The 25,037-nt window shown below is 44.6% G+C and overlaps 1 protein-coding gene across 1 annotated transcript in view; it reads right to left on the reverse strand.

The window, feature by feature from the left end:
- Positions 1-19,464: 19,464 nt before the first annotated feature.
- The window catches only part of ADAMTS2 (ADAM metallopeptidase with thrombospondin type 1 motif 2), a 247,565-nt gene continuing 241,992 nt past the window's right edge, over positions 19,465-25,037 (reverse strand). Inside the window, exon 22 of the mRNA XM_025924101.2 lies at positions 19,465-19,944. Within this exon, the coding sequence (XP_025779886.1) occupies positions 19,487-19,944 (458 nt within the window). The 3' untranslated portion in view covers positions 19,465-19,486. The remainder of the gene's footprint in view (positions 19,945-25,037) is intronic.

A 25,037-nucleotide genomic window follows, 5' to 3' on the forward strand; every position in this document is an offset into this window, starting at 1 on the left:
TGAGCCACCTAGGCGCCCCTAAAACCTTGGATTTTTGACCAGAAGGCCAGGAAAAGAAAGTAGCCCCTGAGAGGTGGAATGTGTCAGGTGGTGAGAGAAAAAGAAACTCAAAGTAATCTAGGGTTGTGTATGCAAGCTTAGACTCACCCCTGATTGGGACCCAGAGTCTCATAATATCTAACATGTCCAGGATATAATGCAGAATGTAAAATATAAAATATAAGAAGTCAGGAGGATTTCAACATTCCTAGGAAAAGGACAAGACACTGTCCCAAGATAACATAGATCCTTGTTATTATAAAGTAGGTATTACAGGGGCACCTGAGTGGCTCAGTTGGTTAAGCGACCGACTTTGGCTCAAGTCATGATCTCGCAGTTTGTGAGTTTGAGCCCCGTGTCAGGCTCTGTGCTGACAGCTCAGAGCCTGGAGCCTACTTCAGATTCTGTCTCCCCCATTACCCCTCCCCTGCTCACTCTCTGTGTCTCTCTGTCTCTCAATAATAAACATTTTTTTTTAAAAAGTAGGTATTACAATAGTATTTCAAAGTATGACCATTTTATAATGGAAACTTCAAATTTTTCAGTGGGAAAATAGATAGTATTAAAAAAGAAAGGAACCTAGTGGAAATTTTAAAACTGAAAAAATAACAAAATTTATTAAAAAATATCATTGGAAGAACTCAGTAGCAGAACAGAGATGACAGAGAAAAGAGTAAACTTTTAAATTCACATGTATTATCCACACTGAACAAAGAAGAGAAAAAAATACTTGTGTCAATTGATGTGGGGAGGGGAATGACAAAATTAAATGCCATTTATGATAAAAACTAAGAAAACTGGAAATAAAGGAGAAATTAACCTAATAAGGGGCATTTACCCAAACCCCACAACTAACACGCTTAATGGTAATTAACTGAATGAAGTTGAGATCAGGAACAAGTCTATGTGTCCACTCTGGACACTCCCATTCAACTTTGTACTGGAGGTCCTTGCCAGTGCAATCAGGCAAGAAAAAGGAATTAAAGGCATTTGGTTTAGAAAGGAAGAAATGAGATGATCTTCATTCAGATGATGCAATTGTCCACTTAGAAAACCGCACAGAATCAACAAAAATGCTCTCAGAATTAAGAGTTAAACAAGGAGTTTAACAAGGTAACAAGATATTGGGTTAACATACAAAAATTAATTTCTGGGGGCACCTGGGTGGATGGCTCAGCTGGTCAAGTGTCCAACTCTTGATTTTGGCTCAGGTCATGATCACAGGGTTGTGGAATCAAGTTGGGTGTCAGCAGGACCTGTGCTGAGTGTGGAGCCTGCTTGGGATTCTGTCTCCCTCTCCCTTTGCCCCTCCCCTCTTTGCACACACTCTTCATATCTCTCTCTCTCTCTCTCTCTCTCTCTCTCTCTCTCTCCAAAAAACAAAAATTAATTTTTCTATCTGTGTAGTAGCAATGAACAATTAGAAAATAATTTTTTTATTTTATTTATTTTTATTTATTTATTTTTAAATTTACATCCAAGTTAGCATATAGTGCAACAATATTTCAGGTGTAGATTCCTTAATGCCCCTTACCCATTTAGCCCACCCCACCTCTCACAACCCCTCCAGTAACCCTGTTTGTTCTCCATATTTAAAAAAGGTGAAAGATTTATGCGATCTGAAAAGAAACCAGAGTATGTTCTCCATATTTAAGAGTCTCTTATGTTTTGTCCCCTTCCCTGTTTTCACATTATTTTTGCTTCCCTTCCCTTATGTTCATCTGTTTTTTATCTTAAAGTGAAAGTATATGTGATATATATAAAGTGAAGATATATATGAGTGAAGTCATATGATGTTTGTTGTTCTCTAATTTTGCTTAGCATAATACCCTCCAGTTCCATCCACATAGTTGCAAAAGGCAAGATTTCATTCTTTTTGATTGCCGAGTAATACTCCATTGTATATATATATACCACATCTTCTTTATCCATTCATCCATTGATGGACATTTGGGCTCTTTCCATACTTTGGCTATTTTTGGTAGTGCTGCTATAAACATTGGGGTACATGTGCCCCTTTGAAACAGCATACCTGTATCCCTTGAATAAATACCTAGTAGTGCAATTGCTGGGTTGGAGGGTAGTTCTATTTTTAATTTTTTGAGAAACCTCCATACTGTTTTCCAGAGTGTCTACACCAGTTTGCATTCCCACCAGCAGTGCCAAAGATATCCTCTTTCTCTGCATCTTCACCAACATCTGTTGTTGCCTGAGTTGTTAATGTTAGCCATTCTGACAGGTGTGAGGTGGTATCTCATTGTGGTTTTGATTTGTATTTCCCTGATGATGAGTGATGTTAAGCATTTTCTCATGTCGGTTGGCCATCTGGATGTCTTCTTTGGAGAAGTGTCTATTCATGTCTTTTGCCCATTTCTTCACTGGATTATTTGTTTTTTGGGTATTGAATTTGATAAGTTCTTTATAGATCTTGGATACTAACCCTTTATCTGTTATGTCACTTGCAAATATCTTCTCCCATTCTGTCAGTTGCCTTTTAGTTTTGCTGATTGTTTCCTTTGCTGTGCAGAAGCTTTTTATTTTGATGAGGTCCCAATAGTTCATTTTTGCTTTGGTTTCCCTTGCCTCTGGAGACGTGTTGAGTAAGAAGTTGCTGCAGGCAAGATCAAAGAAGTTTTGGCGTGCTTTCTCCTTGAGGATTTTGATGGCTTCCTGTTTTACATTTAGGCCTTTCATCCATTTTGAGTTTATTTTTGTGTCTGGTATAAGAAAGTGGTCCAGGTTCATTTCTCTGTATGTCGCTGTCCAGTTTTCCCAGCACCACTTGCTGAAGAGACTGTCTTTATTCAATTGGATATTCTTTCCTGCTTTGTCAAAGATTAGTTGGCCATACATTTGTGGGTCTATTTCTGGGTTCTCTATTCTGTTCCATTGATCTGAGTATTTGTTTTTGTGGCAAGAAAGTAAATTTAAACAACCTATTCCATTTGTAGTAACTCCAGAAGGAAAAAAGAAAATTTGGCAAACGTGCGGCATCTCTATGGTGAAAACTACTAAATGTTGATGACTAACATCAAAGAAGCCCTAACTAAATGGAGAGACCTGTCATGTTTACAGATTGGAAAACTTAATGTAGTTGTCAGTTCTCATCAGTTTAATCTACAGATTTAACACAATTCCAGTAAAAATTTCAGCAGGAATTTCTGTAGATAGAGACAAGCTAATTCTAAAAAGAATTAGAGTAGGAAGTCGAGTGGCCAAAGCAATTTTGAAAAAGGAGAATGAAGTCGAAGGGCTTGAACCAATTGACTTCAACTCTTATTACACCCAGACAAACTGACAGAACATTCTCATCTATATCATTGAAATATTCTAAAGCAATGAAAACTGTCTAGTCTGTCTATTTCTGGTGAGTGGTTGTCATTGTACGAAGAAGTTCCCACGTTGGGGCCCTAGCAGTTAATTACTGAAGGCCAGAAGCTGTAACACTTGTATTGATCAATATTCTCTGTCCTCAGGTAAACCAGCTCTGTGCTTCTGTATCCCATTTCTTTTCACTCTTCACAGGACTGTGGCAGAATAAGTGAGAATAAACATTTTCAGAGTGAACACACTGCAGGGGCGCCTGGGTGGCTCAGTCGGTTAAGTTTCTGACTTCGGCTCAGGTCATGATCTCACAGTTCGTGAGTTCAAGCCCTGTGTTGTCTCTCTGCTGTCAGCACAGAGCCTGCTTCATATCCTCTGTCTCCCTCTCTCTCTGCCCCACTCCTGCTCTGTCTCTTTCAAAAATAAACATTAATTTTTTTTTTTTTTAAAAAAAGAATGAGCACAGGGTGAAAACAACTCTTTCTGCCAACCCTATACTAGGAAGTCTGGGTGTCAAAGATGACAAGCCTTGTGTGACAAGGGCTGCTGGTGGCTTCTTCTATTCTGTCTTATTGGGAGACTAGCTTGTGGAAGGATGAGTTTGTTTCATAAGTTTGCTTGTGACCCTGTTGGCTTTGGTTGCTTTGTGTTGCTCTTGGCTGCTCCACCTACTTCCCTCAGTTATTTCTTCAACCACACAAATCATGTTTCCCACACAGGCATTTAAAAAAATTTTTTAATGTTTATTTTTTATTTCTGAGGGAGAGAGAGAGACAGAGCACAAGCAGGGGTGGGGCAGAGAGAGGGAGATACAGAATCCAAAGCAGGCTCCAGGCTGAGCTGTCAGCACAGAGCCCAAGGTGGGGCTCAAACTTGTCAACTGCGAGATCATGACCTGAGCCAAAGTCAGACACTCAACCAACTGAGCTACCCAGGCGCCCCTCCCACACAGGCATTTTAAAGGGCTTTCTTTGTTAAATCTACCATATTCAACAAAGGTTCCTAGTGAAGGGCCTGAAACTAGAAATAGGCTCTGAAAATCTAGACAGGGATAAAAGTTGAACTAACCTTCAAAGGGCAGGAGAAACGATGTTCATTTTGGAAGAAGCTGCTCCTTATAATTTTTTTTTAACTTTATTTATTTTGAGAAGAGAGAGAGCATGTGCCTCCATGCAAGTGTCATCGGGGGAGGGTCAGAGAGAGGGAGAGAGAGAATCCTAAGCAGGCTCTGCGCTGTCAACACAGAGCCCAGTGCGGGGCTCGAACTCATGAATCATGAGATCATGACGTGAGGTGAAACCAAAGAGTCACAGGCTTAACTGACTGAGCCACCCAGGTGTCCCCAAAAGCTGCTCCTTCTAGAAGGGCAATTGGTTTCTTAGGGTTAGCACCACATTGCCCCTCCAGGACGAAGGCAAGCTGCCCCACACTCCAACCCATGAACTGAAAGCAAGCATGATGAAACCCAGGGAATTTGCTCTCAGAGGAGAAGAGAGGCAGCATCACCCTTCCTGGGTCTGGGATCCCAGCACAGCAGTAAGGATAAGGTGACTGGCTGTCTCAAGCAGGACAGCTGTGTGTCTTCATCCTCAGCTGGTACCCCCTGTGCAATATCCTCTTGCTCTAGAACCGAGGCTCCAGAACAGTAGTGGTGATAGCTGTGCTACAAGGAACTACATTTACATCACCACAAGAACTTATGAGTGTTGATATGGGTTGTTTCTGAAATTGTCATGAGTCATTCAATAGTGACTTAAAAGTTATGTATTAATTTGAGTCCCATAGAAGGTTGCTATAGCCTGCAAACTGGATAATGAATACTTTAGGCTTTGTGGGTCAAGAAGCAAATTTCCATACATTTTAAATGATGGAAATAAAACATAACAATGGAGTAATTTTTTGATGTAGTACAGGCCTATTATTGAGACTAGAAATCTTTTCTGGGGGTGGGGGAATAACTATTTTGCTTAAAGTTAGTATTCCCTATCATTAAAATGGACCTTATCAGCATATTCCAATGGGAACAAATAATCTTTCAACAAAAATGGTGCTGTACACCTGGATGCAAAAGAATAAGGTTGGACCCCTACCTCACTGTATATGAAAATTAACTCACAGTGGATCAAAGACATAATGCAAGAGCTAAAATGATAAAATTCTTAGAAGAAAACTTAGGCATAAATCTTTGTGACCCTGGATTGGGTAATGATTTCATAGGTCTGACACCAAAACCACAAACAACAAAAGAAAAAAAATGTGTAAATTGGACATCATCAAAATTAAAAACTTTTGTGGACCAAAGGACACAAATATTGAATATTTCATCTTTGAAAATGTGCTTTCCATCAGATGGGCATTGTCAAATACTGATATTAGTCTGTGAGCATATGATTTTTTTTATTTTAACTAGTTTTATTTTTTATTTTTTTAAATTTACATCCAAATTAGTTAGAATATAGTGCAACAATGGTTTCAGGAGTAGAATTCCTTAGTGCCCCTTACCCATTTAGCCCATCCCCCCTCCCACAACCCCTCCAGTGACCCTCAGTTTGTTCTCCATATTTATGAGTCTCTTCTGTTTTGTCCCCCTCCCTGTTTTTATATTATTTTTGTTTCCCTTCCCTTATGTTCATCTGTTTTGTCTCTTAGAGTCCTCATCTGAGTGAAGTCATATGATTTTTCTCTTTCTCTGATTGACTAATTTCACTTAGCGTAATATCCTCCAGTTCCATCCACGTAGTTGCAAATGGCAAGGTTTCATTCTTTTGGATTGCCAAGTAATACTCCATTTTACATATATACCACATCTTTATCCATTCATCCATCGATGGACATTTGGGCTCTTTCCATACTTTGGCTATTGTGGATAGTGCTGCTATAAACATGGGGGTGCATGTGTCCCTTCGAAACAGCACACCTGGATCCCGTGGATAAATGCCTAGTAGTGCAATTGCTGGGTCGTAGGGTAGTTCTATTTTTAGTTTTTTGAGGAACCTCCATACTGGTTTCCAGAGTGGCTGCACCAGCTTGCATTCCCAAGAGCATATGATTTTAATTGAGCATATTCATTGCTTGAAAGTCATGTATAGAATTTCATTAGATTATTCTCTTGATATTTTCTTTTGATATTTGAGATTAATCATTTCCAATGGGAGGTTAGGTGGATGCTTTTCTATTGTGCTGTTAAATGGATTTTGGAGCATGGAAATTCCCTTTGCACTTGCATTGAGATCCAAAAAATGCTGCTGGAACTTAAGTCTGTATACACGGAATCTGTACTTGCAGAAAATGGTTATGGGAATGGAGACAGCACTTTTTGTTTTAAATTTTGGCAGTAAATGAGGAAGTGTATAAAGTGTCTTGACATTACTTGTGATTCAAATATTAGTTGTTATTGAAATGAGTTCACAGCAGAATACATTTTTCATAGAAGGTCTGATTTGCCTTGAGGTTTCAGCTGAATTTATTAAGAAATATTTATTAAGTTTGCATTGCAAAAGCTAATTTCCATGCTTAATAACAGTGGTTAAACACAGTTCTCATTCAGAAAAATTCCATTCACAGCCTTGATTTAAAAAAAAAAGGCAATAAAACTTTACTACTGCTAAGTCATTGAACTGCTGTCTAGCAGAGCAAGTCAGGATATTCAGACTCAATAAATTTCTAAAAAAGGAAATTCACGGGACTGACAATAGTTAAGTCGACAAGGGCTAATGCAGTTCACTACTGACATTACTTGTTCGATACGACATGACAGATGCCAGCATTTTCTGCATATTACTTGCTAGTGAGTAAGTACTGGTTTAGGACCATCCGTTTCCACAAGCTTTGTAAATTTGTTCAACTAAGCCTCTGTGCTTTACATGTTTTGACCACCGTCACTGGAACACTTCTTAGGGACACCACTTTGGGTTACACTGAATGAGTGGTGTTTTTGTTCAACGTCTTTAAAAATATCCTGGCTTGCAGTTGTTCCATACAGATTATTTATAGAGGCTAATTTAAACTCTGTGTTGACTCATCAAATAAACACCAACCAAGCAGCATCATTAACATCTGCTGACTCACCAAAAGCCAAAGAAATCACTTAAAATCCTCTGCCTTATTCTTTAATTGACTATTGGTATTGCTCATAATGTCCTCAACCCTTTGAACAACTATTCTGCTGAAAGGCTTAATTAATCAAGTTTATCTTCTCTGGATATTTCTGGTGTTTTTCATTTTGATAGGGATTGCACTGAATATATAGATTGCTTTGGGTAGCATCGACATTTTAACAATATTTGTTCTCCCAGTCCATGAGCATGGAATGTTTTTCCATTTTTTTTGCGTCTTCTTCTATTTTTTTTTTCATAAGCTTTCTAGTTTTCAGCATATAGATTTTTCACCTCTCTGGTTAGGTTTATTCCTAGGTATTTTATGGGTTTTGGTGCAATTGTAAATGGGATTGATTCCTTGATTTCTTTTTCTGATGCTTCATTATTGGTGTATAGAAATGCAACTGATTTCTGTGCATCGAGTTTATATCCTGTGACTTTGCTGAATTCATGGATCAGTTTTAGCAGTTTTTTGGTGGAGTCTTTTGGGTTTTCCACAAAGAGTATCATGCCATCTGTAAAGAGTGATAGTGAGTTTGACTGCCTCCTTGCTGATTTGGATGCCTTTTATTTCTTTGTGTTGTCTGATTGCTGAGGCTAGGATTTCTGACACTATGTTGAATAACAGTGGCGAGAGTGGACATCCATGTCATGTTCCTGACCTTGGGGGTAAAGCTCTCAGTTTTTCCCCATTGAAATTTTCTGGATATTTCTTTGGCTGCTGCAATCAAACATTTAATTAACTTACCATCAGTAAACAGCTCTCCTTGCTTAGCTAACAAATGATCCACTCAAAAACTTACTTTGGCTATAGTCTCATTTTCATAGTTTAGTTTTTGTGAAGAAATTATGGTGTGATGAAATACTCATTTGTATCTTCAAATTTTCCCTCCATTATTTCCCTGAGAGCAGGAATATTGATCTTCTCTTTTTTTTTTTTGGCTTAGCTTGGCTGCAGGGTTATCAATTTTATTGATTTTTTGACTTTGTTAATTTTAGTTGATTTTCTGCTTTCAATGTTACTGGCTTCTGTTCCAGTTTTTATTATTTATTTTTTCTTCTGATTTCTTCTGCAATATAAGCGTATATTAGTTCTTCTTTCCCTAGTTTCCTTAGGTAAAATTTTAAATATTTTTTAATGTTTATTTTTATTTTTGAGAGGGAGAGAGACAGAGTGTGAGTGTGGGAGGGGCAGAAAGAGAGGGAGATAGAATCCGAAGCAGGCTCCAGGCTCTGAGCTGTCGGGAGATAGAATCCGAAGCAGGCTCCAGGCTCTGAGCTGTCAGCACAGAGCCTGAAGCGGGACTTGAACCCACAAACCATGAGACCATTACCTTAGCCAAAGTTTTACACTTAACCGACTGAGCCACCCAGGCACTCCTGTTAAGGTATGTTTTGCAGCTCAGGATGTGTGGTCTGTCTTGGTGAATTTTGTGTGGGCTGGAGAAGAGTGTGTATTGTTTTTTTGTTTTTCTGGTGTTTTTAGAGAGTGCGTGAGTGGGGGAGAGTGGCAGAGGGAGGGAGACAGAATCTTAAGAAGGCTCCACACTGAGCAGGGCTTGATCCCACGACCCCGGGATCATGACCTGAACAGAAATCAAGAGTTGCACACTCAACCAATTAAGCCACCCAGGCACCCCTGCTGTTTTTGCATGAAGTATTTTATAATGTCAACTAGATTCAGTTGGTTGATGTTGCTGTTGAGTTCAACTATATCCTCACTGAATTTCTGCCTGAATCTATGAGTTACTGATGGAGAGCTGTTGAAGTCTCCAGCTATATCTGGATTTGTCCATTTCTCTTTTCATTCTATCAGTTTTGGCCTCACGTATTTTAATACTATGTTAGGCACATCTACACTAAGGATTGTGATGTTTTCTTGGGAATCATTATGGAATGCCCCTGTGTATTCCTAATGATTTTCTTTGTTCTGAAGTCTGCTTTGTCTGAAATTAATATGGCTACTCCAGCTTTCTTTTGATTAATGTCAGCATGGTATATCTTTGTCCATCCTTTTATTTTTAATTTATCTCTATGTTTATAATTAAAGTGGGTTTCTCATAGACAATGTATAGTTGGGTCTGGTTTTTTATTCACTCTGACAGTCTTTTTTTTTTTTTTTTTAATTGGTGTATTTAGGCTATTCCCGTGGAAGGTGATTATGGGTGTAACTGGGTTAATATCGGCCATGTTTGTGACTATTTGCTATTCATAGCATGTACTCTTTATTTCTTATTTCATCTTCCCTTTCGTTTTCTGCCTTCTCTGATTTTAACTGAACATTTTATGAGATTTCCACTTTCTCTCCTCTCTTAGCATATCACTTATACTTCTTTTCAAAAGCATTTTAACGGCTGCCCTAGAGTTTGCAATATACGTTTACAACTAACGTATGTCCACTTTCAAACAACGCTCCACTGCTTCACATGCAGTGCGGGAACCTTAAAACACTGTTCTCAGTCCTGCTTTCCCATCCCTTATGACTTTGCTGCCCCTTAATTCACTTGTCCATTTGCTATAATGTCTCAACACACTGCTGCTCTTACTACTTTGGACACACTGTTATCTATCAGATCAAGTAAGAATAAGAAGAACATGGGTGCCTGGGTGGCTCAGTCAGTAGTTAAGTGTCTGACTCTTGATTTTGGCTCAGGTCGTGATCTCATGGTCATAAGATCGAGTCCTGTGTCGGGCTCTGCACTGACAATGCGGAGCCTGCTTGGGATTCCCTCTCCCATTTTCTCTCTCTCTCTCTCTCTCTCTCTCTCTCAAAATAAATAAATAAGCACTTTAAAAAAAAGAATAAGAAGAACACAAGGTTTTATTCATTCTCTGCCATTCTCCTTTTTGTTATAACGATCTGAATTTCTGAACTTTATAATTTTCCTTCTCTCTGAAGAACTTCTTTTTAACATTTTGTGCAAGGCAGGTCTTCTGGTGACAGAGTCCTCCAATTTTTGTTTGCAAAAGTCTGTATTCATCCTTCACTTTTAAAAGATAATTTTACTGAATAGAGAATTCTAGGTTGGTGGGGTTTTTAATCACTCAACACTTTATTTCACTCCACTCTTCTTATTTTCATGGTTTGTTGTGAGAAGTCTGATGTAAATTTTGTTTTTCCTCTTGTAAGTAGGGAGTTTCTCGCTCTGGCAGGTTTCAAGATTTTTCTCTTTTCTGTTGGGTTTCTGCAGTTCAAACACGATATGCCCACGTGTTAGATTTTGGGGTATTGATCCTAGTATTCTCTGAACCTCCTTGATCTGTGATTTAGTGTCTGTCACTTGATTTTGGAAAGTTCTCAGCCATTCTTGCTTCAAGTCTATCTTCCTTCCTTCCTTCCTTCCTTCCTTCCTTCCTTCCCCCTTCCCTTCCCTTCCCTACCTTCCCTTCTCTTCCTCCTTTCTCTTTTCTTTCTTTTCTTTCTTTCCTTCTCTCTTTCCCTCCCTCCTTTTCTTTTCTTTTCTTTTCTTTTTTCTTTTCTTTCTTTTATCCCCATTATGCATCTATTACATCTTTTGTCTTAGATTTTCTGTTCCATTTATGTGTGTATATGTGTATATATTATTTTATAGGTTAAATCCCCAGAAACAGAATGGCTAGGTCCTGTGGGAAGTGAATTCTTAATTTCAGAGGAGGCTGCCAAACTGTGTGGCGACCTGATGGTTCCATGTGGCATCACCAGCTGCTGTGTTCAAGGGCTCCCTTCTGCCACACCCTCACCCGCAGGCACTGCTGGGGCTGGTTGGTTGGTTTTGCTCCTCTGTTTTCATTTTAGCCACACTAACAGGTTGGCAATGTCGTCTCAGTGTGCATGGTTTTTTTTTTTTTTAACGTTTATTTATTTTTGAGACAGAGAGAGACAGAGCATGAACGGGGGAGGGGCAGAGAGAGAGAGAGAGAGAGACACAGTATCGGAAGCAGGCTCCAGGCTCTGAGCCATCAGCCCAGAGCCCGATGCGGGGCTCGAACTCACGGACCGCAAGATCGTGACCTGAGCTGAAGTCTGACGCTTAACCGACTGAGCCACCCTGGCGCCCCTGTGCATGGTTTTTAAAAGCATTTCTCTAGTGACTAATGATTTTGACCAGCTTTCATGTGCTTATTTGCCACCCATCCATTCATCCTTTTTTTTTTTTTTAACGTTTATTTATTACTGAAAGACAGAGAGTCAGAGCATGAGCAGGGGAGGGGCAGAGGGAGAGGGAGACACAGAGTCCGAAGCAGGCTCCAGGCTCTGAGCTGTCAGCACAGAGCCCAACGCGGGGCTCGAACTCACGGACTGTGAGATCATGACCTGAACTGAAGTCGGACGCTTAACCAACTGGGCCACCCAGGCGCCCCCATTCATCTTCTTTAGTGAAGATTTGGTTTAGTGCAAATCTCTGCCCGTTTGGGGGGTTTCTTTGTTTAAAGCTGAGACTCAAGAGTTTGTGTACAGCCTATAACCATCTTACCAAATAAGTGATTTGCAAATATCTTCCCCAGGTATGTGGCTTCACTTTTTATTTTTCAAGTGTCTTCAGCAAAGCAAAAGTGACCAACTGTATTCGGATATACATACATACACACCTCTCCAGGGTGGAGGCTTTGTCAATTTCTCCTTGAAGTTTTGACAACTTCTGATATGTTAACCTGATGAATTGAACTTTCATATCTTTATATCATGATCCTTCTCTACCCAGTAGTGGTTTTTGCCTAAAAGTCGAGAGCTAACCATCTACATAGAAATATAGCCCTGTATATTATAAAGGTTGTAAATATGTCAACTTTGTATCTATATATATGTATATTGTATATGTATATATGTATAAATACACACACACACACACACACACACACACACACACACACACACACACACATATATATTAACAATTTAAATTGTAGTTTCAACCAGGGAAGGAGCTGTTACATTTGAGCACTTTGCCAGGTATTTAAAGGCTTTTAATTCCCTCCTACCACTCAAACCTTTGTGAAACATTTTCCACATGTTACTAGAAAGGATACCTAGTCAAATTCCAACAGATAGCAATAGACAACTCTGAATTAAATGTTGATAAATGGGATCCCAGAATTGTCACATTCAATAATTCAAGCCAAACATCCTGCTGAAAGTAACTAAACAGACTGAGCAAAGGAAACAAAACTCTTGAATGCATCGAACACCTAAGAGGATATTTAGAAAGCCACAGGCTCCAGTGAGAAGAGGATTAGAGTTCAGAGAGGTGAACCATAGCCTCTAGAAGACTTACACAACACTACCCACCACGTCCACCTAATGGATATCTGCACAACACCCCACTCAGCAACAGCAGAATATACACCATTATCTAACACGTGTGGACCATGAGTAGACCACGTACAAGGCCACAAAAAATGTCTCAAAACATTTAAAAGAGTTGAAATAATGCAAAGTATGGAGGTTTTTTTTTGACCACAATAAAATTAAATTAGAAAAATCAACAACAGAAGAAAAAATTGGGAGCTACCCAAATATATGGAAAATTAAAAAAAAAAAAAACACTTTTAAATTAACCCATGAGCCAAAGAAGAAATTATAGATGAAATGAGAAAATATTCAGGTGAACCGAATGCAAATGAAAATACAACATATCAGCTAATTTACGGAATGCAGCTAAAACAAACAGCACATGAGGGAAAACGTAAAGGCCTGTATTCTAGAAAACAAGGAGGATCTCAAGTCAATAACCTAAGCTTTCCTGTTGAGAAGCAGGAGGGAGAGAACTGCTTCCGGGTTACTGGATGACCTTGAGCTCTCAGGAGCGGGGCAGTGGTTCTCTGGGGCCTGTGGGGCCTGTGTGATGCCCACAGAGGTGGAGCTCTGTTCCTCCTAAACTCAGTGGTCAGACCTGCGCATGTCTCAGCATTTCTGTGCAACTGACCCACCTGTAACCCATAGCCACCATTCCGGTTCCAAGGCTGCATCTTTCCTCTGGACTGGTGACGGGGTTTGTCAGTGTTTGCTCCTGGGCCTGCTTCTAGCTGCTGATTTGAATCCTTGCTCTGTGACAGACGACTCCCCAGATGCAGCCCTCAGTCTCTGCAATCACTGGGGCCTTGGGCAAGTTGTCACTGACTGGGTGCGTGGGGATGCATTGCAGGAAGCAGAAGAATGAAATAAGTTATTTTGTGTAACCACTAACTCAAAGAAAGTTGACAGAGCTACATTATCATTGGGAGGGAAGTATCAAGACAGCAATTAATGCTAGAAATAACATCTGTCAATTCCTAAAGAGAAAATAAAATGTTACCAGGAAGAAATTCAATTAGAAATTTGTATGCTTCCATTGATGTGGCCTCAAAATGGTAAAATGGCTTATTTAAAAAAAATTTTTTTTAATGTTAATTTTTGAGAGAGTGAGCATGAGTGGGGAAGGGTAGAGAGCGAGAGGGAGACACAGAATCTGAAGCAGACTCTAGGCTCCCAGATGTCAACACAGAGCCTGACACGGGGCTTGAACCCACAAACCATGAGATCATGACCTGAGCTGAAGTCAGACGCTTAACTGACTGAACCACCCAGGTGCTCCTGGCTTATTTATTTAATTTTTAATGTTTATTTTTGATAGGGAGAGAGACAGAGCATGAGCTGTGGAAGGGTAGAAAGAGGGAAACACAGAATCTGAAGCAGGCTCCAGGCTCCAAGCTGTCAGCACAGAGCCCAATGTGGGGCTTGAACTCATGAGCTGAGAGATCATGACCTGAGCTGAAGTCGGACACTTAACCGACTGAGCCACCCAACCACCCCTGGCTTATTTTTTTAAAGAAGGATAAAAATTGATTAAGCTTCAAGGAGAAATAGAAAAAGCCACAACTGGTGGGAGGTATTAAAACAACTTTCTATCACAACAATAGAACAAGAAGACAACACAATGGAGAGAAAATATTTGAACAACAAATTAACAAATTTGACCTAATGGACATAGATGGGATACTATATCCAACAACCTCCAGTTACAAATTCTTTTCAAGTACATGTATAATGCTTAGAAAAACCACATCATGAGTCATAAAATGAGCTTCAACAAATTTCAAAGGGCTGAAATCTTTCAGAAAATATTTTCTGACTACCATAAAAGAGCTAAAAATCTATAACAGTCCATAACTAGAGTAGCCCCTAATGTTTGGAAATTAAGCAGCAGGATTTAAAATAACTCTTAGGTCAAAGAAGGAGTCACAATGGAAGTTAGAAAATATTTGGGATAGAATGATAATAAATGTATGAAATATTAAAACTTCTGGGGGTATAGCTAGTGCTGTGCTTACAGGGAAATTTACAGCCATAAATATGTAGAATTTAAAAAAAGAAAGGCTGAAAGTCAGTGATCTAAGCTAGAAGATCTAAACTAGATCTAAACTAGAAGAACGTTAGTTGAACCAAGGTACTAGTCGTTTTCGTTCACTGAGGCGGTGTATTCGTGTGTCTTTTACTTGTATTTGAGGTTAGTCCCTGGGGGAGCCCTCAAAGAGAACAATGTGGAAGTCTCATTCTGAAAGGCAAACACTTCCTGGCATCTGTCTGTCCAGTCTCCACCTGCCACGAGTGGATGTAAAAGCTTCTATGTAGCAGCGTGGAGGGTGCAAGAAAGGCCCCTCCAACGCATATGCATGATTGGGGGTGGGCATATGAATGTTTGGGTATAAAGCTGTGGGAGTATGGCATAGGAGCATCTAAACTCAGCGCAGTGAAGAAACAGTGTGGGGTCATGAAGTTCAGAGAGACTGGCCACACGGCCTCTAAATGGGGGACAACTATGTTCCCCTGGGCTAAGGATGTGCACAGTAGGGCATCAGCCATGAGTACGACCATGCGTGCCTGCTCTGTGCCTGGGGGTCAGGGACTTACATGGTGTGTAGAGGAGAGAGTGGTGGCCAATACCTGTAATGTCACCTTGCTCCTCCTAACCATTTATCAACATTCTTCAGAAAGCACAGACCATCCTTGCCTACCATTCCCTCTATAACCTAGGCCTGTCTGAAATGACTTCGCCTGGTCACCCAGTTACGGAAACACCTTTGCAAATACCTAGTTTCAGCCAGTTCTGCTCCCCCAACTCTGCTTTGCCCCCTCTCCTAATACACACACTCACACCCATCCCATGTCCCTCTCCCCCCATTGTAAAGGACTAACTGCACTGTAATAATGGAGTCAAAACAGGTTACAATGAAGAACAAGATGAGAAATCCTGTGTACTCCAAAGCCACCTCCAACCTCAGTGCAAACTGGTAAGATTGGCCCCTCTCCCCAGCACTGCCCACACGACCTGTCTGCCTCCTCTGTGGCTGGGGGCGTTAAGAGAAATCTCTTCCTTCCTTCAACTCCCTCCTCCCGACACCTGATACTATCCAAGGGCCAGCCAGAATGGGCTTGTCTTTAAAAGTGGAATATTGATTGGGGGGGGGGGTGGTTACCACATTTAGCAAATGAACACATAGGACTCCCAGATAAATTTAAACTTCAGAGAAACCACAAATAATTTTTCAAGTGTGTCCCAATTTTATACTAAAATGTGATTTGTTTCTCTGAAATTCGAATGTAACTCAGCATCTAGTGTTGTTTCTGGAAACCCTAATTACAGGAGAGAAGGGGTCGGAATCAGGGAGGAGGAGGAGTCAGGAGATTTTTCATCTTCTCCTGGAACTAAAGGTTTGCTTGGAAGCAACCCGCTAAGTGGTGTCTCCTGGACAGCCAACTCCCTGGGGATCTGGGAGCAGAGACCTGTCCTTCTGGGGGCCCCTTGCCAGGCACAGGGTCCCAACTTGAGCAGCTGGCCTAGCCAGTAGGCTCGGGGCCTCCTGGTGGCCCCATCCCCCCCTTGTGAGGGCAGCACATCCCTCCCCCCACCCAAGTGTAGGCTGAAGACATGGGTAGTGTAGTCAAGGTAACAAACAAACGCAGGCATGGTGTGCAAAATACACAGACATTTCGACTTTAATAAGTTATAAAATCAAGAAGCCAAATTTTTCTATACAGAAAACAAATACGTTGATTGCTGTGATGGATAAGATAAAATGCTGTGATTTGAGTTCAGCACCATGATGATTTTTCGTGCGGCGGCTGCCTGGCTACATAGTCATCATGCTTCACCTGATAGAGACTGCTGCTGAGCACCATGTATAGACTCCAAACAAACAACCTTAAAATACAAACAAAAGGCTTATACAGGAAATTCCATGGGTTTTCCAAAAGGAGTAGATCAGAGAGCCAAGTCCCCAAACCCCAGCAGGTTGTCTCCCCACAAACGTAGTTTTCTGGAGCCGCAGTCAGAGGGGACCTCTGAGTTCTCAGCGTGCTGTTCCAGAACGTCAGCTAGGAAATCTTCTTGGCCTGCAGGCTGCGGGAGCCCCCCGACATGGATGCCGGCTCTGAAAGGTCATGGGACTGTGGCTAAGTTGGCTCTCCGACTGGTCCCAAGCTCAGTGGAGATGAGTTTCTCAAAGTCTGGTAAACCCTGTGTTCCTTAGACAGAGAGACCCCTGAGGACTGTCTAGTTCTAGAGAGCCCTGTGGGTATTATGGCCCCAGATACTGAGTATAACACATGGGGTGGTGGCCATGCCGGCCTACAGTTCCCAGGGGGCATGTCCCTCCTTCCAGAAGAAGACAGGTACCCTGGGGGTGTCCCACCTGGGGCCTCTCCCCAAAGGCTTCCAGTCCCCGAGACATGCAGCCCTGCTTTGTTGGGATCTGGGAATGGACTGTTCCCATCCTGAGGCCCCCAGGCTGGGTAAACTGAGTGATACTCTTTGGTGAGGGTCAGTCACCCTGAATTTCCTCTGCATCCCAGGACAGACCCAAGCAAGAGCTACCCAGTCCTTCAGCCTGTGAATAATAGCACCAGCTGCCAGGGGTCAACCAGTGAGAGAAAGCTGAGACACCCCTTTCCTGATTATAGAGAGACAGGATTGCAAAAGTACGTTACACCACATCTGTCAAAGAGGTGATACCGTGAGAGATCTCCAAGAATGTTTTCTCCAGTTTGCTTCTTAGAAGCCAGCAAGCTCCTCTGAGACACCAGCACATGCAGGAGTATGTGTGGGGCGAGATGGCAGAGAGGAGGGAGGCGGCTGGTACAGGCGGGGGTTGGGGAGGCTAGTTACCGCCCAGTTGAAAGGTAGGCATCATCCCAGATATCGCTCTCACTGGTTCCTACACCCTCACTTTGGCCCTAGATCACACACAGACACACACCCGCACGCATGCACAGAATCAAACATACCTAGCACCTCAGACTCAGTATAAAGTAGCCATCATGGTATTCTCCTGAACCTCAGTGTTCTCATCCATAAAATGGGGAACGAAACAGAAAAGAGCTCTCTAAAATCTATGACTGGTGAGAATACAAAGGCTCTAGAACCTTCCTAGACACAAAAAGCTTCAGAATCATGTGTCAGGCTTGGCCCAGCTAAACAGCTGAAGTGCCCCCTGGGTCTCGTAATTTGGGGAAGTTTAAGCAAGCCACATGTTCACAAAATATCAATGCAGGGAGAGGTAAAAATTAGTCGCCATCCTCCCGTCCACCTTCCCCCTCCCTTTCTGCTTCTCTCCATTCACATCTTGCTCACAAAGCACCGTTATACCGAAAAGAGAAGTTGTCAAAGCTTAGGAGCAGCACAAGATAAAGCAAGCTCTCCCCACCCCCCACCCCGTGCTTCTCATGGGAGGCCAAATCTTACAGTTCACTGCTGGAACTGCCAAGGAATGGAGCAGGGCGAGACAGAGCAAGGCCACCCCCCCCCCCCGCCCCATCCCTGCAGGCAATAGAAGCTGGCCTTCGTCTTTAGGAGCAAACCTGAGCAGGGAGAGCACCATCTCAGAACCCAGAGCACGGCCACTCCCCTTCTCTCCCCTCTGGGAAAGTCGCTGGACTATCCAGCAGAGTGCATGCCCCCCTCATTCTTCCAACGCACTTGGGGAGGGAGAGCCTCCCCTGGGGAGCCCCGGGGCCAAGGCCAGGCTGGCCAAGAGGCAGCACGCAGGCCGGGTGAGCCGATAGGAAAGAGGCTGGGAGAGCCGGAGAGTGCACCCTGCGGTCTTCTCCTCCTGTAGGAAAGGCAGCCCACTGTTCAGATCAAGTCCAGTTAGTTACAGGATTCTCCGTACCTTCTGGGGAAGAAGCAGACAGCTTCGCAGCTCAGGGTGGGCTGAGTCAAACACAGTGCCTGAGCGCCAGTCGGGCCAGATGGCTTTCCTTCCTTAAGTCGTTACTTCGAGAGACTGCGTCTGGCCGAGCCTGGAGACCAGAGGCTGCAGCCTGGTGGCTCTAGACCCTAAAAGACCTTCCAGAACCCTCCCGCCCCCCGGAAATATTTTGGGTTGAACTTTTAGGATTGAGGATTTCGCATGCAAATCTAGACTTCTACTGAAAGCACCCTATCTGGCCCCAGGAGCCTGCGGTCACAGAGGCAGTAGTGGCTGGAACCCAAAAGCAGCACTAGTGGGGTGCGGCTCTCAGGTTGGTCACAGTCCCCCATGGGCTGCCACACTCATCCTCGACACCTGCCCGGCCCTTGACGTCACGGACTTTCAAGTTCACGGCCTCCACTTCATTGTGCTCATCTCAGTGACTGGTCAATTAGTAAACAAATCACTGTTTCTCCTAATAAGAGTTCCCCATGGGGCTTGTGCCTCGGTCTGGGGATTGGTAGGAAATGTTCCTGCAGAACATTTCTCCAGAATGTTCTCCAGAAGGGCTGTCACCACCAAGGACAGGAAGATTCCCAATCACTGCTCAGAAACTTGGGGCATGTGTTTCCTCTCCCCGCTCCACACCCAACCCCAGGACAGGACTTAGAACATTCCAGAGCTGGGACACAAACACATGCGTGAACCTAGCTGCCCCGCGCTCACAACCACATGTATAGATGTTTATGTCATTCTCCTCTTTGTTTTCTTAAAACCTGTTGGAATCAGACATTTTCACTTCCTCTCCACGATCTGCCATCCCATGGAATATAATCTATAAGCAAGAAAAAAAATGCTATTGATGCTATCTTTCCATTTTATTAGAACTTCCCGAGCATCTCTTTCTTCCTCATCTCATCGATGAGCTCTTGGATTCTCTGGTTTCTGGTCTTTTCATACAGGCTCGGTCGTCGAGGGATCAGGTTGGGCGGCTGGCCTTCCTCATCCAGGCCGTTGATTTTGTAGGGCACGTCGACTGCGTTGGTATCTGGGTGATCCTCAGTGCCGTTGGCGCTAGAGGCATTGAGAGGCACCTGCAAGGGCGTGCCCGGCGGAGGCCGCACCTCCATGACGAGGGTGGGCACCGGGAGGGTGGGCACGAGGTCTTCAATGTCATTGTTCTTCCCAGGTGGCAGCTCCGCCCTGTCATCCACATCGGTGAGGTTGTCGTGCAGGTTACAGGATCTGCAGCACAGCCTGTTGTAGCCTGGGATGGAGCAATAGCGCGACAAGACTTCCATCCTACAGAACATTGACTTGTCGCCTTGGCAGCGGGCCTCTGAAAGAGAAAAGCGGGAAGCACATAACCAAAGGACAGGATAAGGTGGGGGGGCCTCGTTCCCCCCAGGGGAAGCAGGAGGAGGCGTTTGAAAGAGCCCAGAGACAGCACAGAGGCAAGCGAGCTCACGCCCAAAGTGCGTGTGGTCCTGATGTCAGCAGCGCTGCAGCAGTGCACGGCCACACAAGCTGTGAGCGGTGCTCCCTGCCTCCAGGCAGGCCCCTGGGGTTTTCTGTATCTCTCAGAGTCCCAGACAGAAATGAGGCCTGGGGAGTGATTCCTGTGAAAGAATGGGACTGCGTCAGATTCATCTCTGACATCCCACTGGTAACCCCAATGAGATCCTGTGGCGGAGTTCGGCCCTGCAGTCATCTCTAGGCCGTTAACTATGACAAAATTGAACCTGAGGAGACCGATTTCTAAAACCCGATAGAACAAACCCAAGAGACTTGGCGGCAGCCTCACCACATTTCCTGCACAATATGTTCCCATCCTCACCCAAACCTGTCTGGGCTTTCTTCCCCTTGCCTTGACTTACCCACCAGCTTCATGTCCCTTCACTGCTGCCTCCACCGCACAGCCCCGCCACTCTGGGCTCCTGGCCATCCCCCAACAGACTGCTCCAAAACCCGGTCCCTTCACACAGGCTCGTCCTCCCGCCCGGTGTGTCCTTTCCTTTCCTTTTCTTTCCTTCCCGCCCAAGAAGCTGGCCACCGCGTTCTAGCCTCTATAGAGGGCAGTGTCTCTCCCTGCACAGCTGTTTTCTTCCTGGCTGGGCTCCAACTGTCTGCAGCTGTATCACAGTTGACCCTTGAGCTACGTGGGGGTTAGGGGTGCCATCCCACCCCCACCCACACAGTTGGAAATCCACATACAACATCTGACTGGCCCCAAACTTAACTACTAGCCGTCTACTTTGCCCGGGAGCCTTCCCGACCACACAAACAGCAGGGCGGACACAGATTTTGTATGATATATGTAGTATATACTGTATCCTCATAATAAAGTAAGCCAGAGAAGAGAAAATGTTATTAAGGAAATCGTAAGGCAGAGAAACACACATTTAGGGTGCTGTGCTGTATTTATCAAAAAAAATCCCGTGTGTAAGTGGACTGGTGAAGTTCAAACCCGTGTGGTTCAAGGTCAGCTGTTGTTCTACCCACACAACCCCTCCTACCCTTGTTCTTGCTCTTACTCTCTCCCCCTGTCTTCTTCCCAAATTCCTTCCCCTTCTCCCTCTCCCTCACCACCTCACTCCACAGAATTTGAGAGGATTTGCAGGAATTCATTCAACATGAAAGAATAAGTCATTATGACAACATAACAGGGAATAGCAGATCGGTGTAAATTCCTGATCCCTGGCCTCACTGGGCCCACCTGCCTACTTGTATCTCTCTGTTCAGCCACCCTCTGAGCCCCCCACCCCCCCACCCCCGCAGTGAGCATCTCAAACCTTTCCCTCACAACCTCTGCCGCATTCCTCTTTCTCTCCCTCTCCCTCCTTGACCTTGTCTCCTAGAAAGGAAGTGGGGAGGAAAGAGGGAAAGAAAAAGGGAAGGAAGAGGCAGCCATGGGTAGAAACCACATCTGATGCAGTTACTCTGTGCACCAACACGGGGCACTGTCTACACCCACGTCTGTGACTCTGCTAGCCCATAGAAACTTCTCGCAGTAACAGATAAGCAGGTCCTCTCCCATTCAGGAAGTTCTGATGGTGCCTGCTGCCTGCCCATTGCTCCAGCCTATAATTTCCCCTTCCAGGCTGGTGACCCACCTGACCGGACACCAACCCCAAATTCCTGGAGCTTCAGACTCTCGGATAGGACTGCCTATAGGACAGCCCCCTAACCCCTGTGGTCCCAAATGTGCCTGAGACTCCACATGCCCAGTGCAAACCCAGGGCCTTGGCTGGCACCACCTGTCTCAGAGAATGGCCTTTCCAGGGCATAAGCCGAACCCCAGGCACACCCCGTCTGTTCACTCCCAAGTCTGTTGGTATTTCCTCCTAGCCACTCTCAGGTGTGTCCATTTCCCCTCTCTCCCACCTCCATGGGTCAAGCTGCTTTGCCTCTTGTCTGCACTGTGGTAAGAGCCTCCTTTCTGCTGACCTATCTCAATTCTTTCTCCTTTTTGTTCACTATCCTGTTCTTGTCAGAATGCTGTTTTTCAACTGAAGGTGTGACCATGTCACTGTCCTGATTGAAGTCCCTGCATTGCCCCTCATTGATTTTAGGGTGAGGACCTGTCTCCTTCACCTCTCCAGCTTCACTCAGGCCTTGACCCCCTACGTTATACTGGGCTCCCCCTGGCCACAGGGCCTTTGCACATACTGTGGCCACCCCCTCTGTCTTCCTTCAGTTGCTCTCCTCTCCTCCTCTAGGCTCAGCTGAAACACATCTCTGGGCAAGAATCACCTGCCCTCCCTTGGGAAGTTCTCTCCCTCCCAACACTCTATCCCAGTTGGCAAGTTCACATTTAGTTGTCAGATAAGGTGTCTGTCACCTGTTTTCATTATCCAGTAAGTTCCACAGGGCAGAGCCCCAAGCCATATTTAGATGCTTCTCTAGCCCCAGAGCCTAGACCAGTGAATCAGACAATGCAGAAATATATCAGTGTGAAAAAAGACACACGTGAATAACTGAGGAAGTCAAAAACAGGGAAATTATGGATTTTAAAATAGTAACATGATAGGCATGAAGAACACAGAGAGGCACATACCACCAGAGGTGGACCCAACTTTAACCTTCTGAGTGGCCCAAATCAGGAGGAAATGTGCCAGACTGCGTGATGCACAAGGTGAAAGAGGTAAACACAGATCAGCTGTTCAGGAAGAGCTTTGGCCTTCCCAACCTAGAGAGCCAGAAGCAGGCTCAAGATGTGGAGGGGGAAAGGCAGGTGGCCTCGTGCTAAGGGCCAATCCCAGAAATCACATGAGAAGATCCTGGGATGCTCAGATAAAATCTTACAGATGCCCAGTGTATGAGACAGAGGAAATTGGAGTGGTCCTGTTTGAAGCTCGGGGGTGCTTGGAGCCCCACCTGGCCCCTTCCCCACCCCCTGACCCTTCTCCCCTTTCTGGCAGCCACCAGGTGTAAAAACCACTGATCACAGCCCTCCAGAGACACAGTGAGACTTCTGACAAGGCAGGGGGTGGTGTCCTCCCACCCCTGGCTTTGACTGTCCAACCCGGCTGGACATGGTGGGGGCAGGGGCCTCGACAAACACAGACGGAGCCAGGCCTGGTGATGCTACCGGGAGTGGGGCCACCCTGGCCCCACAGCAGCACCCTCCCCTGTCACCTGTGCCGCCTTCTTCACATAAATGACTTAAGCCTCCCCCTCACTTCTCTCCCCCCAGGCTGAGATCCTGGGAAACCAGCATCCCCTCTGTAGAGGGCAGGGGTCAGCCAGCTACTCCCATGGTCCAAGTGGGTGCCTCCACCTGGTTTTGTACATAAGGTTTAACCATTACTGTCTGGCCCTTCAGAGAAAAGTTTGCCGACCTGTGGTCGGGAGCTCCGCAGCCTCCCAGTGCCCGAGTCAGAGCCTCACACAGAAAGCACTGGACAGATGTCCCTGAGTGAATGGACGATTTGGAACTAACAGGCAGGTGACAGCTGGGGGGCCAAGGGTCCCCGTCTCCAGGGCGCCTCCCTTCACCTGCCCTTCAGGTTGGACTTCTATGTCTATTTTCCTCTGCACGGTGGCTGCATTGCTTTAAGTTTTTAAAAATGAAGATAATGAATGAATAAAGAGTTAAGAAAGCCACGGGCCAGGAGTTTGGCTATGCTAATATTACCCTAGAAACTTTTTCAAAATAATCATTCCCATTTGTTTTTGAAGTTTATTCATTTTGAGAGAGACAGTACACACACAAGTGGGGAAGGGTCAGAGAAAGAGGGAGAGAGAGAACCCCAAGTGGGCTTCATGCTGTCAGTGCACAGCCCGACACAGGGTTTGAACCCATGAACTGTGAGATCATGACCTGAGCTGAAATCAAGAGTCGGATGCTTAACTGACTGAACCACCCAGGTGCCCCCTGCCCCTGCTGAACCATTCTAAGATTTATTTATTTTTGAGAGAGACAGTGCAAGCGGGGGAGCGGCAGAGAGGAGAGAGAGAATCCTAAGCAGGCTCCACGCTGTCAGCAGAGAGCCCAACATGGGACTCAAACTCACAAACCCTGGGATCATGACCTGAGCTGAAATCAAGAGTCGGACACCCAACCAACTGAGCCACCCAGGTGCCAATCATTCTTAAAAGGATGCCAACAGTTTTATCACTGAGCAGAGAGCCCTCCGAGATGAGGGGAAGTACACCACCAAAGGGCCCATGATGTGGCCAGAGGCACTGACTGGCAAAGCATCTGTACTACATCAAGAATAAGATTCCGGTGTCCTAGTACCTGGTCTTCAGCCATTTCCGGTAGCAATGAATTGGCAAGACCTATTGCCTTCCAGCCAACAACAAACCATTGAGACTAAACCCCTTCTCCTAGACTGAAGCCATTTGTGGGCCATTCCCACCAATCTTGGCTCGAGCCAAGTCCTGCCTGTGTTTCCTCCTTTAAATTAATGTCTTTTTTTTCTTTAACTTAACATTTATTTTAGAAGAAAAACCTTACACTACCACCATTCACGGGCAAGTAGCAGTGATCAATAAAGGTGACCCTAATTAGGAAAACAAACTTTTCACCCAAAGTTTAATTCCTCAAATGGCAAGGGAGACCCTCTCGCCTGCACAGCTCCGGGCTGCAGAGAGCGAGCAAGTGTGAGGGGGGTGCCGGCGTCGTGAAGGGTGAAGGGAACTAGGAAGGGGCTGCTCAGAGGCGGGGGGATTCAGGCCACATTTACGCACCCTCTGAATTAAACCTCCCTGTGTCCCACGCTTCGGGAAAGGCTAGGATGGAGAAAACCTGGTTCTTTTTCTCAATTGAAACTCATGCAGCATTTCCCCATCCAAAAATGTTGTGCCACAGGGTACAGGAGCGTGGGCCCCCCGGCGGGGCCCTCACGTACCCTGACTGTCCCTGGTGTGGTCCCCTGGGCTGTCGGTGGCCTGCCTGCAGCTCTGGCCTGGAAGCCCCTTCCACGG

This window comes from Puma concolor, chromosome A1 (genome assembly GCF_028749965.1).
Source record: "Puma concolor isolate L17-30 chromosome A1, mPumCon1.1.hap2, whole genome shotgun sequence".
In the NCBI taxonomy this organism is placed as follows: domain Eukaryota; kingdom Metazoa; phylum Chordata; class Mammalia; order Carnivora; family Felidae; genus Puma; species Puma concolor.